The 16,097-nt window shown below is 36.3% G+C and overlaps 1 protein-coding gene across 1 annotated transcript; it reads left to right on the top strand.

The window, feature by feature from the left end:
- The first annotated feature begins 114 nt into the window (after positions 1-114).
- On the top strand, positions 115-4,261 carry LOC138132928 (odorant receptor 13a-like). The gene is made up of 5 exons (XM_069050664.1): positions 115-3,122; positions 3,172-3,271; positions 3,321-3,425; positions 3,474-3,629; positions 3,685-4,261. Exons 1-5 carry the CDS (start codon positions 2,407-2,409, stop codon positions 3,748-3,750), a joined length of 1,143 nt encoding a protein of 380 aa, XP_068906765.1. The 5' UTR covers positions 115-2,406; the 3' UTR covers positions 3,751-4,261.
- Positions 4,262-16,097: the final 11,836 nt, after the last annotated feature.

The following is a 16,097-nucleotide window of genomic DNA, read 5'->3' on the forward strand; positions in this document are numbered from 1 at the left end:
CACATATGTGTTGTTTTTGTTTCTTTTTTTAATAAGTTCTAGACTTTTATCGCTGTCTATGAATAAAATGTTGTGTTATCATTCACACAGTTGCATTAATTTCAATAATTTAAAATCAATTTGAATTTTGCTGCATTTTAAATGAAACATTTAAAGCACAATCGACATTATTTACTCCTTTCGCATCAAAAAAATCCAGCTGCTCGTTTCTAATTAACAGAAACACCACTTTCTGTTTTATTCACGTACATAACACATGCTCGAATAATGAACATTTTACGAGTACTATGCACTTAACACTGTTAACAGTGTAGAACGAACTGCTTACCATCAACGTGTTTACCTTGGGCAATAAATTTGGTCATTTCGAAAGCAATTAAATATTCTGAACGACATTACTTCTTCCTAAACTTTTAATTATCTGCATCTTGTTTTTAAACAAATCTGTTTGTGAAAAATATTGTTGTTCCTGTGACTTGTACACTTGGGAAGCGCGACCATATCAAAAATATGAAGATCAAACCCAGTAATGTTTGCGAACATTCGCGAGCACTAGCGAATCTCAGCCAATGTTTGCTCTCGCTCGCTCACTTCGTCTGGACGTACCTTTAGATGCCCAACAGTAGAAGATTTTCGTAAAGCTTAACAGTACAATAACTCGCTAGGTACTGTTTTTTTAGCCATATCTACTGGCACTGGAATGAATGGAATTATGGAATAACACAATTCATTGCCAGAGTTATCGCTATCGCTGAAGAATTTGTTAAACTAGCTTGAGAAATTGTTGGTAGCGAAATTAATGATTTGCTACGTCTTGTTCGGTATTTTAAAGTCGGAATTTTGTATTCTCTTTGTTAACAAGTCAAGAAATCACAATTGACGGTAATTGTAAAATAGGTGCGTTTGCCGTGATTGTTGCTTCAGTTATCTTCATTACACTACTTACGTAATTCTTTTATTGTTTACGATGATTAAATTTTTCCACAGCAAATAGGGTCACAAATCTTCGGTAATAGTTGGATAAAATGCTTTTTTTGAGTTTTCTTAAACTTGTTTCAGTTGTTTGAGTGGGTAATGGGTTTCTTGAACTTATTGTTTCAATAAAAATTGTAGTTCGTGCGTAAACATGAAAAATCTGAAAAGTGTTGTATTTCCAAAATATATACAGGGTAATTCATATAGTTCCATAAATATTTTAACCAGTGGCAGATTCCGGTCTCAAAAGGCTCTTGACAATAAAATTTTGAGTCATAAATTTTCAAATAACAGTCTGTTAAAATACTTCAAAGATTTTTTTTTTTGAGTCGTTCAATTTTTCTTAAACTTGTTTCTGAGGAAAAAATCATTGTTTCGTGAAGTAAAATCAATTTATTAACTTGTGACGTAACAAGTGGGCATTGAGTTGGTAATTGAGATTATTACCTCAATAAAAATAAACACATAAACACCTAAAATCTGAAAATTGTTGATTTCCAAAATATCTAAAAAATTAGAGTCGAGTCGGTGAGGTCCTACAATAAAAAGAAAAATCATGAAAAATGACTTGGCCAAGAACTTACCGCTTGCGTTACATTTACACTTTTGGTATTTGTTTGGAGACTTCAACTATCAATTATTTTTATATGGAGCGGCAACCATTCAGTTTTTACGTCTACTTGGACTACAATCATTTATAATAACCCTTTGAAGCCATATTTTTGTGCACTCTCTCGTGTAAGAATCGCCAATTATTTGCTGAAAAACTAAACAATCATTACTGACTTCCGACCTGTCAAATGTGGATAGTTCAGTGCGTCTAACTTTATTAGATTGGCGAGTCTTTCAGGGCAAAGGTCGATACTTTATTTTATCCACCGAAAGGTATCTTCTTTACTCCTTCATAAAATTTTAACTGTTTCATTCATTATTAATTTTCTCGAGTTTATTACTTGCGAAGATCACCCCTTCAGTAAAATGCTTTGAAACATTGTTATCAAGTCTCTTTGTTACATCTTGCATTATTGACACCACTAATTGACTCAAATAACAAAGAAACGGTTGCAGTCACTTGTAATTGGCTCGAAACATTTCGTTCTTTCACAATAAAAAAAAAGTTCACAATGGACTAATATTAGAGATTTTTTTAGCAAATTTACGTACAGTTTTTTAGCAAACAATTTTTCCTAGATTTTATGTCCACCTGAACGCTCTAAATATTTCAGCACCATTTTCCCTCAAGTCTTCATTAAAGCATAAAAAATGTATTAATTCCATCAGTGCCTGAAGACCACATCCCACATCAATTTTAATCGTTTCCAATGAAAACTTTTTGAGCTTTTTAATCATCCCTTAATTACAACTTGACAAGTTTCCAACCTATTTGTGACCTCATATAAAAGTTCCCTCGACAAGATTCTTCCAAGTACGATGGCACCTCACACCGACCTCTTCACTGCTTTCAATTTCATTCGAAAGTTCTTAGAAATCTCGGGCCACTGGCCCCACACGACTCTCTCCATCTCCTCAGAGCTGCGCTCCTTCTTGTCTTTCACCTCGTCGTTAATCTTCTTCGTGACCAACATGATGGAGATCGTTTTGCACTTCAGCGATTTCAAAGACCTCGCCGAGAACATGTCGGTGACGGCGCCGGTCTTCGCTTACATCGTTAAGCTTGTGGTGTTCAAGATGAAAAGAAGAGAGTTTTTCAGAATGGTCGAGATGATGACGAACGCGAAGACTTTTGAGCCGCGGAGCGAGGCTCATGGAGATTTTGTCAAGACAATGGGGGAGAGATGTATCTTAGTTATGAAGATTTATGGCGGGATTTGCGCGGTGGTGGTGACGCTTTATGCTTGTCTTTCGTTGAGTAGTGAGACAGTGTTGCCGATTAAATTCTCCTACGATTTTGGGTCGTGGGTCTATGGGATGTACGCTTTTCAGATGACTGCAATCATGAATGTTGCGTTGAATACGGTGTGTTTGGACATGTTGGCGGTGTGCTTTATGGGTACCGCGATTGCTCAGTTGCAAATTCTCGAACAAAAAATCCACGATTTGACCAAGTTTGACCACGAAGATTACTCTCCAGAAGAAGAGACGAGACGTATGAAGCAATGCGTGGTCCACCACACCGACATAATAAAGTAGATAAAGCGTAGCGACAATGCTTCATAATTTCTAGCCTTTTTGCAGATTTTTGACATCTGTTGAAAACATCTTCAACTTGTTCTTCTTGTCGCAATATCTGAGCAGCATTTTTTCCATTTGCAATATCGGTTTTCAACTTGCCAACGTACTTTTGTTTTCATGTCTTTTCAAAAATTTTACAAATAATCTTGCAGATACATCCAATGAGTGCTCAGTTTGCCAACATGGTTTTTTACTTTTCCGCAATGATGTGGCAACTCGCCACTTTTTGCTGGTTCGGCAATGAGATCGTCCTCAAAGTATTTGTTACAAAATTGGATTAATCTCAAGTGAAAGCTTTTTTCTAGAGTTTGGCACTGGGTGATGCTTGTTACAAAACCGACTGGCTTCAGTCTAGCAACGAGATTAAAAGATCTCTCATCATAATTATGACAAGAGCCAATCGACAGTTGGCAGTTACAGCAGGAAAATTTTCAATTTTGTCTCTAAGGTCTCTAACTTCTGTGAGTACAACTTACGTAAGATGCACGTTGGTTTTTATTTTCTTTGTGTTTCTAGATTATGAATGCATCCTATTCGTATTTTGCACTTATGCAACGACTTTATAAGAAGGAACAAATATAAAAGCACCAAGACGTGATTTAATAGAATTCTACTTTTTTTTCAACTAGTGCACTTTCGGTGAAGTAACTATCCTCCTAGTACAAAACTTTTAAGTATTTCATGATTTAATAAATCTGAGTGTAGTGGTAAAGATTGTTGGAGCTCCAGCTGCAATATTCAAAAAGTCCGAAGGCCCGGACTGCTGTTAAACTTGATTATAGTATATTTTTTCCTGGTAGGGAAATGCGACCTCCCTATTGGTTAGTGGACAGTTCGCGCTCCCAATACATAGCCCAAACATTTTTATTTTATTTTTGTTAGTTTGTTATTTACAAACCAGTGTCTGACTTTATGGACACCATATTTCTGCTCAATTGTCTGTTATTGATAGTTCCTATATTGGAAATGCACGAATTTAAAAAAATTTAACAAACTTTTATTTTAGCATTTAACAAATAATCCTGCTAAATCGTCAATTACTGTAGCCTGCAATTTAATTGTACACTCATGTGATTTATAATATAATTCTTGTGTGATGATTATTCATAGTTTTTAAGTTTATGGTTTTATTACTTTCTAAACCTTGTTCAGTTGTATAGTGTTCCTAAATATGTCAATAAATAAAGCATCAAAATCAATTGAGTGCAATGAATTTCTTTCTTTTCCTGCAAAACTGCACAGATTTTAATCTTTGTCTATCTGTTTTAAGCAACATATAGCAATGAACCCATTGTCAACGCGCTTCTTCTGACCCGAAAAAAAATTACCTTACTTCTTCCATTTTAAGAAATTCGCAAAAAAACAAAAAACCCATATTTTTGGCTCCCACAGCAAAAAATGGGTTCAATGGCCGGAACTTTTACTATACCTGAATTCAACTAATCCTATACAATAACTGACAGCAATTTGATTCGAATCGGCGACAAAATTTTTTTCGAAAAAAACCACATACTCCCCTCTTCTATCTAATTTTCACTTCGGAAAATCATTTAAACGCCCATAGCTCCCTTATTAAGCCAAATATGGCAATGAATTTTGCACCGTTCGATTGCTCTTGTCAAGGCGCTTCTTCTGAGCCGAAAAAAATTTACTTGGATTTTTCCGTTTTAGAGAAATTCGCAAAAAACCAAAAAATCCATGTTTTTGGCTCCCACAGCAAAAAATGGGTTCAATGGCCGGAACTTTTACTATACCTGAATTCAACTAATCCTATACAATAACTGACAGCAACTTGGTTCGAATCGGCGACAAAAAAATTTTCGAAAAAAACCACATACTCCCCCCTTCTATCTAATTTTCACTTCGGAAAATCATTTAAACGCCCATAGCTCCCTTATTAAGCCAAATATGGCAACGAATTTTGCACTGTTGGATCGCTCTTGTCAAGGCGCTTCTTCTGAGCCGAAAAAAATTTACTTGGATTTTTCCGTTTTAGAGAAATTCGCAAAAAACCAAAAAAAATCCATATTTTTGGCTCCCACAGCAAAAAATGGGTTCAATGGCCGGAACTTTTACTATACCTGAATTCAACTAATCCTATACAATAACTGACAGCAACTTGGTTCGAATCGGCGACAAAAAAAATTTCGAAAAAAACCACATACTCCCCCCTTCTATCTAATTTTCACTTCGGAAAATCATTTAAACGCCCATAGCTCCCTTATTAAGCCAAATATGGCAACGAATTTTGCACTGTTGGATCGCTCTTGTCAAGGCGCTTCTTCTGAGCCGAAAAAAATTTACTTGGATTTTTCCGTTTTAGAGAAATTCGCAAAAAACCAAAAAAAATCCATATTTTTGGCTCCCACAGCAAAAAATGGGTTCAATGGCCGGAACTTTTACTATACCTGAATTCAACTAATCCTATAAAATAACTGACAGCAATTTGATTCGAATCGGCGACAAAAAATTTTTCGAAAAAAACCACGTACTCCCCCCTTCTATCTAATTTTCACTTCGGAAAATCATTTAAACGCCCATAGCTCCCTTATTAAGCCAAATATGGCAATGAATTTTGCACTGTTGGATCGCACTTGTCAAGGCGCTTCTTCTGAGCCGAAAAAAATTTACTTGGATTTTTCCGTTTTAGAGAAATTCACAAAAAACCAAAAAATCCATGTTTTTGGCTCCCACAGCAAAAAATGGGTTCAATGGCCGGAACTTTTACTATACCTGAATTCAACTAATCCTATACAATAACTGACAGCAATTTGGTTCGAATCGGCGACAAAAAATTTTTCGAAAAAAACCACGTACTCCCCCCTTCTATCTAATTTTCACTTCGGAAAATCATTTAAACGCCCATAGCTCCCTTATTAAGCTAAATATGGCAATGAATTTTGCACTGTTGGATTGCTCTTGTCAAGGCGCTTCTTCTGAGCCGAAAAAAATTTACTTGGATTTTTCCGTTTTAGAGAAATTCGCAAAAAACCAAAAAAAATCCATATTTTTGGCTCCCACAGCAAAAAATGGGTTCAATGGCCGGAACTTTTACTATACCTGAATTCAACTAATCCTATACAATAACTGACAGCAATTTGGTTCGAATCGGCGACAAAAAATTTTTCGAAAAAAACCACATACTCCCCCCTTCTATCTAATTTTCACTTCGGAAAATCATTTAAACGCCCATAGCTCCCTTATTAAGCCAAATATGGCAATGAATTTTGCACTGTTGGATCGCTCTTGTCAAGGCGCTTCTTCTGAGCCGAAAAAAATTTACTTGGATTTTTCCGTTTTAGAGAAATTCACAAAAAACCAAAAAATCCATGTTTTTGGCTCCCACAGCAAAAAATGGGTTCAATGGCCGGAACTTTTACTATACCTGAATTCAACTAATCCTATACAATAACTGACAGCAATTTGGTTCGAATCGGCGACAAAAAATTTTTCGAAAAAAACCACGTACTCCCCCCTTCTATCTAATTTTCACTTCGGAAAATCATTTAAACGCCCATAGCTCCCTTATTAAGCCAAATATGGCAATGAATTTTTAACCGTTCGATTGCTCTTGTCAAGGCGCTTCTTCTGAGCCGAAAAAAATTTACTTGGATTTTTTCGTTTTAGAGAAATTCGCAAAAAACCAAAAAATCCATATTTTTGGCTCCCCCAGCAAAAAATGGGTTCAATGGCCGGAACTTTTACTATACCTGAATTCAACTAATCCTATACAATAACTGACAGCAATTTGGTTCGAATCGGCGACAAAAAATTTTTCGAAAAAAACCACATACTCCCCCTTCTATCTAATTTTCACTTCGGAAAATCATTTAAACGCCCATAGCTCCCTTATTAAGCCAAATATGGCAATGAATTTTGCACTGTTGGATCGCTCTTGTCAAGGCGCTTCTTCTGAGCCGAAAAAAATTTACTTGGATTTTTTCGTTTTAGAGAAATTCGCAAAAAACCAAAAACTCCATATTTTTGGCTCCCACAGCAAAAAATGGGTTCAATGGCCGGAACTTTTACTATACCTGAATTCAACTAATCCTATACAATAACTGACAGCAACTTGGTTCGAATCGGCGACAAAAAAATTTTCGAAAAAAACCACATACTCCCCCCTTCTATGTAATTTTCACTTCGGAAAATCATTTAAACGCCCATAGCTCCCTTATTAAGCCAAATATGGCAACGAATTTTGCACTGTTGGATCGCTCTTGTCAAGGCGCTTCTTCTGAGCCGAAAAAAATTTACTTGGATTTTTCCGTTTTAGAGAAATTCGCAAAAAACCAAAAAAAATCCATATTTTTGGCTCCCACAGCAAAAAATGGGTTCAATGGCCGGAACTTTTACTATACCTGAATTCAACTAATCCTATACAATAACTGACAGCAATTTGGTTCGAATCGGCGACAAAAAATTTTTCGAAAAAAACCACGTACTCCCCCCTTCTATCTAATTTTCACTTCGGAAAATCATTTAAACGCCCATAGCTCCCTTATTAAGCCAAATATGGCAATGAATTTTGCACTGTTGGATCGCACTTGTCAAGGCGCTTCTTCTGAGCCGAAAAAAATTTACTTGGATTTTTCCGTTTTAGAGAAATTCACAAAAAACCAAAAAATCCATGTTTTTGGCTCCCACAGCAAAAAATGGGTTCAATGGCCGGAACTTTTACTATACCTGAATTCAACTAATCCTATACAATAACTGACAGCAATTTGGTTCGAATCGGCGACAAAAAATTTTTCGAAAAAAACCACGTACTCCCCCCTTCTATCTAATTTTCACTTCGGAAAATCATTTAAACGCCCATAGCTCCCTTATTAAGCCAAATATGGCAATGAATTTTGCACCGTTCGATTGCTCTTGTCAAGGCGCTTCTTCTGAGCCGAAAAAAATTTACTTGGATTTTTTCGTTTTAGAGAAATTCGCAAAAAACCAAAAAATCCATATTTTTGGCTCCCACAGCAAAAAATGGGTTCAATGGCCGGAACTTTTACTATACCTGAATTCAACTAATCCTATACAATATAACAGCAATATGACAGCAATTTGGTTCGAATCGGCGACAAAAATTTTTTCGAAAAAAACCACGTACTCCCCCCTTCTATCTAATTTTCACTTCGGAAAATCATTTAAACGCCCATAGCTCCCTTATTAAGCCAAATATGGCAATGAATTTTGCACTGTTGGATCGCTCTTGTCAAGGCGCTTCTTCTGAGCCGAAAAAAATTTACTTGGATTTTTCCGTTTTAGAGAAATTCGCAAAAAACCAAAAAAAATCCATATTTTTGGCTCCCACAGCAAAAAATGGGTTCAATGGCCGGAACTTTTACTATACCTGAATTCAACTAATCCTATACAATAACTGACAGCAATTTGGTTCGAATCGGCGACAAAAAATTTTTCGAAAAAAACCACGTACTCCCCCCTTCTATCTAATTTTCATTTCGGAAAATCATTTAAACGCCCATAGCTCCCTTATTAAGCTAAATATGGCAATGAATTTTGCACTGTTGGATTGCTCTTGTCAAGGCGCTTCTTCTGAGCCGAAAAAAATTTACTTGGATTTTTCCGTTTTAGAGAAATTCACAAAAAACCAAAAAATCCATGTTTTTGGCTCCCACAGCAAAAAATGGGTTCAATGGCCGGAACTTTTACTATACCTGAATTCAACTAATCCTATACAATAACTGACAGCAATTTGGTTCGAATCGGCGACAAAAAATTTTTCGAAAAAAACCACGTACTCCCCCCTTCTATCTAATTTTCATTTCGGAAAATCATTTAAACGCCCATAGCTCCCTTATTAAGCTAAATATGGCAATGAATTTTGCACTGTTGGATTGCTCTTGTCAAGGCGCTTCTTCTGAGCCGAAAAAAATTTACTTGGATTTTTCCGTTTTAGAGAAATTCACAAAAAACCAAAAAATCCATGTTTTTGGCTCCCACAGCAAAAAATGGGTTCAATGGCCGGAACTTTTACTATACCTGAATTCAACTAATCCTATACAATAACTGACAGCAATTTGGTTCGAATCGGCGACAAAAAATTTTTCGAAAAAAACCACGTACTCCCCCCTTCTATCTAATTTTCACTTCGGAAAATCATTTAAACGCCCATAGCTCCCTTATTAAGCCAAATATGGCAATGAATTTTGCACTGTTGGATCGCTCTTGTCAAGGCGCTTCTTCTGAGCCGAAAAAAATTTACTTGGATTTTTCCGTTTTAGAGAAATTCACAAAAAACCAAAAAATCCATGTTTTTGGCTCCCACAGCAAAAAATGGGTTCAATGGCCGGAACTTTTACTATACCTGAATTCAACTAATCCTATACAATAACTGACAGCAATTTGGTTCGAATCGGCGACAAAAAATTTTTCGAAAAAAACCACGTACTCCCCCCTTCTATCTAATTTTCACTTCGGAAAATCATTTAAACGCCCATAGCTCCCTTATTAAGCCAAATATGGCAATGAATTTTGCACTGTTGGATCGCACTTGTCAAGGCGCTTCTTCTGAGCCGAAAAAAATTTATTTGGATTTTTCCGTTTTAGAGAAATTCACAAAAAACCAAAAAATCCATGTTTTTGGCTCCCACAGCAAAAAATGGGTTCAATGGCCGGAACTTTTACTATACCTGAATTCAACTAATCCTATACAATAACTGACAGCAATTTGGTTCGAATCGGCGACAAAAAATTTTTCGAAAAAAACCACGTACTCCCCCCTTCTATCTAATTTTCACTTCGGAAAATCATTTAAACGCCCATAGCTCCCTTATTAAGCCAAATATGGCAATGAATTTTGCACCGTTCGATTGCTCTTGTCAAGGCGCTTCTTCTGAGCCGAAAAAAATTTACTTGGATTTTTTCGTTTTAGAGAAATTCGCAAGAAACCAAAAAATCCATATTTTTGGCTCCCACAGCAAAAAATGGGTTCAATGGCCGGAACTTTTACTATACCTGAATTCAACTAATCCTATACAATAACTGACAGCAATTTGGTTCGAATCGGCGACAAAAATTTTTTCGAAAAAAACCACGTACTCCCCCCTTCTATCTAATTTTCACTTCGGAAAATCATTTAAACGCCCATAGCTCCCTTATTAAGCCAAATATGGCAATGAATTTTGCACTGTTGGATTGCTCTTGTCAAGGCGCTTCTTCTGAGCCGAAAAAAATTTACTTGGATTTTTCCGTTTTAGAGAAATTCGCAAAAAACCAAAAAATCGATATTTTTGGCTCCCACAGCAAAAATGGGTTCAATGGCCGGAACTTTTACTATACCTGAATTCAACTAATCCTATACAATAACTGACAGCAATTTGGTTCGAATCGGCGACAAAAAATTTTTCGAAAAAAACCACGTACTCCCCCCTTCTATCTAATTTTCACTTCGGAAAATCATTTAAACGCCCATAGCTCCCTTATTAAGCCAAATATGGCAATGAATTTTGCACTGTTGGATCGCTCTTGTCAAGGCGCTTCTTCTGAGCCGAAAAAAATTTACTTGGATTTTTCCGTTTTAGAGAAATTCGCAAAAAACCAAAAAAAATCCATATTTTTGGCTCCCACAGCAAAAAATGGGTTCAATGGCCGGAACTTTTACTATACCTGAATTCAACTAATCCTATACAATAACTGACAGCAATTTGGTTCGAATCGGCGACAAAAAATTTTTCGAAAAAAACCACGTACTCCCCCCTTCTATCTAATTTTCATTTCGGAAAATCATTTAAACGCCCATAGCTCCCTTATTAAGCTAAATATGGCAATGAATTTTGCACTGTTGGATTGCTCTTGTCAAGGCGCTTCTTCTGAGCCGAAAAAAATTTACTTGGATTTTTCCGTTTTAGAGAAATTCACAAAAAACCAAAAAATCCATGTTTTTGGCTCCCACAGCAAAAAATGGGTTCAATGGCCGGAACTTTTACTATACCTGAATTCAACTAATCCTATACAATAACTGACAGCAATTTGGTTCGAATCGGCGACAAAAAATTTTTCGAAAAAAACCACGTACTCCCCCCTTCTATCTAATTTTCACTTCGGAAAATCATTTAAACGCCCATAGCTCCCTTATTAAGCCAAATATGGCAATGAATTTTGCACTGTTGGATCGCTCTTGTCAAGGCGCTTCTTCTGAGCCGAAAAAAATTTACTTGGATTTTTCCGTTTTAGAGAAATTCGCAAAAAACCAAAAAATCCATATTTTTGGCTCCCACAGCAAAAAATGGGTTCAATGGCCGGAACTTTTACTATACCTGAATTCAACTAATCCTATACAATAACTGACAGCAATTTGGTTCGAATCGGCGACAAAAAATTTTTCGAAAAAAACCACGTACTCCCCCCTTCTATCTAATTTTCACTTCGGAAATCATTTAAACGCCCATAGCTCCCTTATTAAGCCAAATATGGCAATGAATTTTGCACTGTTGGATTGCTCTTGTCAAGGCGCTTCTTCTGAGTCGAAAAAAATTTACTTGGATTTTTCCGTTTTAGAGAAATTAGCAAAAAACCAAAAAATCCATATTTTTGGCTCCCACAGCAAAAAATGGGTTCAATGGCCGGAACTTTTACTATACCTGAATTCAACTAATCCTATACAATAACTGACAGCAATTTGATTCGAATCGGCGACAAAAAAATTTTCGAAAAAAACCACGTACTCCCCCCTTCTATGTAATTTTCACTTCGGAAAATCATTTAAACGCCCATAGCTCCCTTATTAAGCCAAATATGGCAATGAATTTTGCACTGTTGGATTGCTCTTGTCAAGGCACTTCTTCTGAGCCGAAAAAAATTTACTTGGATTTTTCCGTTTTAGAGAAATTCGCAAAAAAACAAAAAAAATCCATATTTTTGGCTCCCACAGCAAAAAATGGGTTCAATGGCCGGAACTTTTACTATACCTGAATTCAACTAATCCTATACAATAACTGACAGCAATTTGGTTCGAATCGGCGACAAAAAATTTTTCGAAAAAAACCACATACTCCCCCCTTCTATCTAATTTTCACTTCGGAAAATCATTTAAACGCCCATAGCTCCCTTATTAAGCCAAATATGGCAATGAATTTTGCACTGTTGGATTGCTCTTGTCAAGGCGCTTCTTCTGAGCCGAAAAAAATTTACTTGGATTTTTCCGTTTTAGAGAAATTCGCAAAAAACCAAAAAATCCATATTTTTGGCTCCCACAGCAAAAAATGGGTTCAATGGCCGGAACTTTTACTATACCTGAATTCAACTAATCCTATACAATAACTGACAGCAATTTGGTTCGAATCGGCGACAAAAAAATTTTCGAAAAAAACCACGTACTCCCCCCTTCTATCTAATTTTCACTTCGGAAAATCATTTAAACGCCCATAGCTCCCTTATTAAGCCAAATATGGCAATGAATTTTGCACCGTTCGATTGCTCTTGTCAAGGCGCTTCTTCTGAGCCGAAAAAAATGTACTTGGATTTTTCCGTTTTAGAGAAATTCGCAAAAAACCAAAAAATCGATATTTTTGGCTCCCACGGCAAAAAATGGGTTCAATGGCCGGAACTTTTACTATACCTGAATTCAACTAATCCTATACAATAACTGACAGCAATTTGGTTCGAATCGGCGACAAAAAATTTTTCGAAAAAAACCACATACTCCCCCCTTCTATCTAATTTTCACTTCGGAAAATCATTTAAACGCCCATAGCTCCCTTATTAAGCCAAATATGGCAATGAATTTTGCACTGTTGGATTGCTCTTGTCAAGGCGCTTCTTCTGAGCCGAAAAAAATTTACTTGGATTTTTCCGTTTTAGAGAAATTCGCAAAAAACCAAAAAATCCATATTTTTGGCTCCCACAGCAAAAAATGGGTTCAATGGCCGGAACTTTTACTATACCTGAATTCAACTAATCCTATACAATAACTGACAGCAATTTGGTTCGAATCGGCGACAAAAAATTTTTCGAAAAAAACCACGTACCTTCTATCTAATTTTCACTTCGGAAAATCATTTAAACGCCCATAGCTCCCTTATTAAGCCAAATATGGCAACGAATTTTGCACTGTTGGATCGCTCTTGTCAAGGCGCTTCTTCTGAGCCGAAAAAAATTTACTTGGATTTTTCCGTTTTAGAGAAATTCGCAAAAAACCAAAAAAAATCCATATTTTTGGCTCCCACAGCAAAAAATGGGTTCAATGGCCGGAACTTTTACTATACCTGAATTCAACTAATCCTATACAATAACTGACAGCAATTTGGTTCGAATCGGCGACAAAAATTTTTTCGAAAAAAACCACGTACTCCCCCCTTCTATCTAATTTTCACTTCGGAAAATCATTTAAACGCCCATAGCTCCCTTATTAAGCCAAATATGGCAATGAATTTTGCACTGTTGGATCGCTCTTGTCAAGGCGCTTCTTCTGAGCCGAAAAAAATTTACTTGGATTTTTTCGTTTTAGAGAAATTCGCAAAAAACCAAAAACTCCATATTTTTGGCTCCCACAGCAAAAAATGGGTTCAATGGCCGGAACTTTTACTATACCTGAATTCAACTAATCCTATACAATAACTGACAGCAATTTGGTTCGAATCGGCGACAAAAATTTTTTCGAAAAAAACCACGTACTCCCCCCTTCTATCTAATTTTCACTTCGGAAAATCATTTAAACGCCCATAGCTCCCTTATTAAGCCAAATATGGCAATGAATTTTGCACTGTTGGATTGCTCTTGTCAAGGCGCTTCTTCTGAGCCGAAAAAAATTTACTTGGATTTTTCCGTTTTAGAGAAATTCGCAAAAAACCAAAAAATCGATATTTTTGGCTCCCACAGCAAAAAATGGGTTCAATGGCCGGAACTTTTACTATACCTGAATTCAACTAATCCTATACAATAACTTACAGCAATTTGATTCGAATCGGCGACAAAAAATTTTTCGAAAAAAACCACGTACTCCCCCCTTCTATCTAATTTTCACTTCGGAAAATCATTTAAACGCCCATAGCTCCCTTATTAAGCCAAATCTGGCAATGAATTTTGCACTGTTGGATCGCTCTTGTCAAGGCGCTTCTTCTGAGCCGAAAAAAATGTACTTGGATTTTTCCGTTTTAGAGAAATTCGCAAAAAACCAAAAAAAATCCATATTTTTGGCTCCCACAGCAAAAAATGGGTTCAATGGCCGGAACTTTTACTATACCTGAATTCAACTAATCCTATACAATAACTGACAGCAATTTGGTTCGAATCGGCGACAAAAAAATTTTCGAAAAAAACCACGTACTCCCCCCTTCTATCTAATTTTCACTTCGGAAAATCATTTAAACGCCCATAGCTCCCTTATTAAGCTAAATATGGCAATGAATTTTGCACTGTTGGATTGCTCTTGTCAAGGCGCTTCTTCTGAGCCGAAAAAAATTTACTTGGATTTTTCCGTTTTAGAGAAATTCGCAAAAAACCAAAAAAAATCCATATTTTTGGCTCCCACAGCAAAAAATGGGTTCAATGGCCGGAACTTTTACTATACCTGAATTCAACTAATCCTATAAAATAACTGACAGCAATTTGGTTCGAATCGGCGACAAAAAATTTTTCGAAAAAAACCACGTACTCGCCCCTTCTATCTAATTTTCACTTCGGAAAATCATTTAAACGCCCATAGCTCCCTTATTAAGCCAAATATGGCAATGAATTTTGCACCGTTCGATTGCTCTTGTCAAGGCGCTTCTTCTGAGCCGAAAAAAATGTACTTGGATTTTTCCGTTTTAGAGAAATTCGCAAAAAACCAAAAAATCGATATTTTTGGCTCCCACGGCAAAAAATGGGTTCAATGGCCGGAACTTTTACTATACCTGAATTCAACTAATCCTATACAATAACTGACAGCAATTTGGTTCGAATCGGCGACAAAAAATTTTTCGAAAAAAACCACATACTCCCCCCTTCTATCTAATTTTCACTTCGGAAAATCATTTAAACGCCCATAGCTCCCTTATTAAGCCAAATATGGCAATGAATTTTGCACTGTTGGATTGCTCTTGTCAAGGCGCTTCTTCTGAGCCGAAAAAAATTTACTTGGATTTTTCCGTTTTAGAGAAATTCGCAAAAAACCAAAAAATCCATATTTTTGGCTCCCACAGCAAAAAATGGGTTCAATGGCCGGAACTTTTACTATACCTGAATTCAACTAATCCTATACAATAACTGACAGCAATTTGGTTCGAATCGGCGACAAAAAATTTTTCGAAAAAAACCACGTACCTTCTATCTAATTTTCACTTCGGAAAATCATTTAAACGCCCATAGCTCCCTTATTAAGCCAAATATGGCAACGAATTTTGCACTGTTGGATCGCTCTTGTCAAGGCGCTTCTTCTGAGCCGAAAAAAATTTACTTGGATTTTTCCGTTTTAGAGAAATTCGCAAAAAACCAAAAAAAATCCATATTTTTGGCTCCCACAGCAAAAAATGGGTTCAATGGCCGGAACTTTTACTATACCTGAATTCAACTAATCCTATACAATAACTGACAGCAATTTGGTTCGAATCGGCGACAAAAAAATTTTCGAAAAAAACCACGTACTCCCCCCTTCTATCTAATTTTCACTTCGGAAAATCATTTAAACGCCCATAGCTCCCTTATTAAGCTAAATATGGCAATGAATTTTGCACTGTTGGATTGCTCTTGTCAAGGCGCTTCTTCTGAGCCGAAAAAAATTTACTTGGATTTTTCCGTTTTAGAGAAATTCGCAAAAAACCAAAAAAAATCCATATTTTTGGCTCCCACAGCAAAAAATGGGTTCAATGGCCGGAACTTTTACTATACCTGAATTCAACTAATCCTATAAAATAACTGACAGCAATTTGGTTCGAATCGGCGACAAAAAATTTTTCGAAAAAAACCACGTACTCGCCCCTTCTATCTAATTTTCA

The sequence above is a fragment of the Tenebrio molitor genome, chromosome 6 (assembly GCF_963966145.1).
Source record: "Tenebrio molitor chromosome 6, icTenMoli1.1, whole genome shotgun sequence".
NCBI classification, from domain to species: Eukaryota; Metazoa; Arthropoda; class Insecta; order Coleoptera; family Tenebrionidae; genus Tenebrio; species Tenebrio molitor.

Bases quoted from the DNA above. Each gene is read 5' to 3' on its own strand.
- LOC138132928 (XM_069050664.1), top strand. From the start codon at position 2,407: ATGGCACCTCACACCGACCTCTTCACTGCTTTCAATTTCATTCGAAAG. The intron at 3,123-3,171 runs GTAGATAAAGCG...GCCTTTTTGCAG, and splicing joins CACCACACCGACATAATAAA to ATTTTTGACATCTGTTGAAA. The intron at 3,426-3,473 runs GTATTTGTTACA...GCTTTTTTCTAG, and splicing joins GCAATGAGATCGTCCTCAAA to AGTTTGGCACTGGGTGATGC.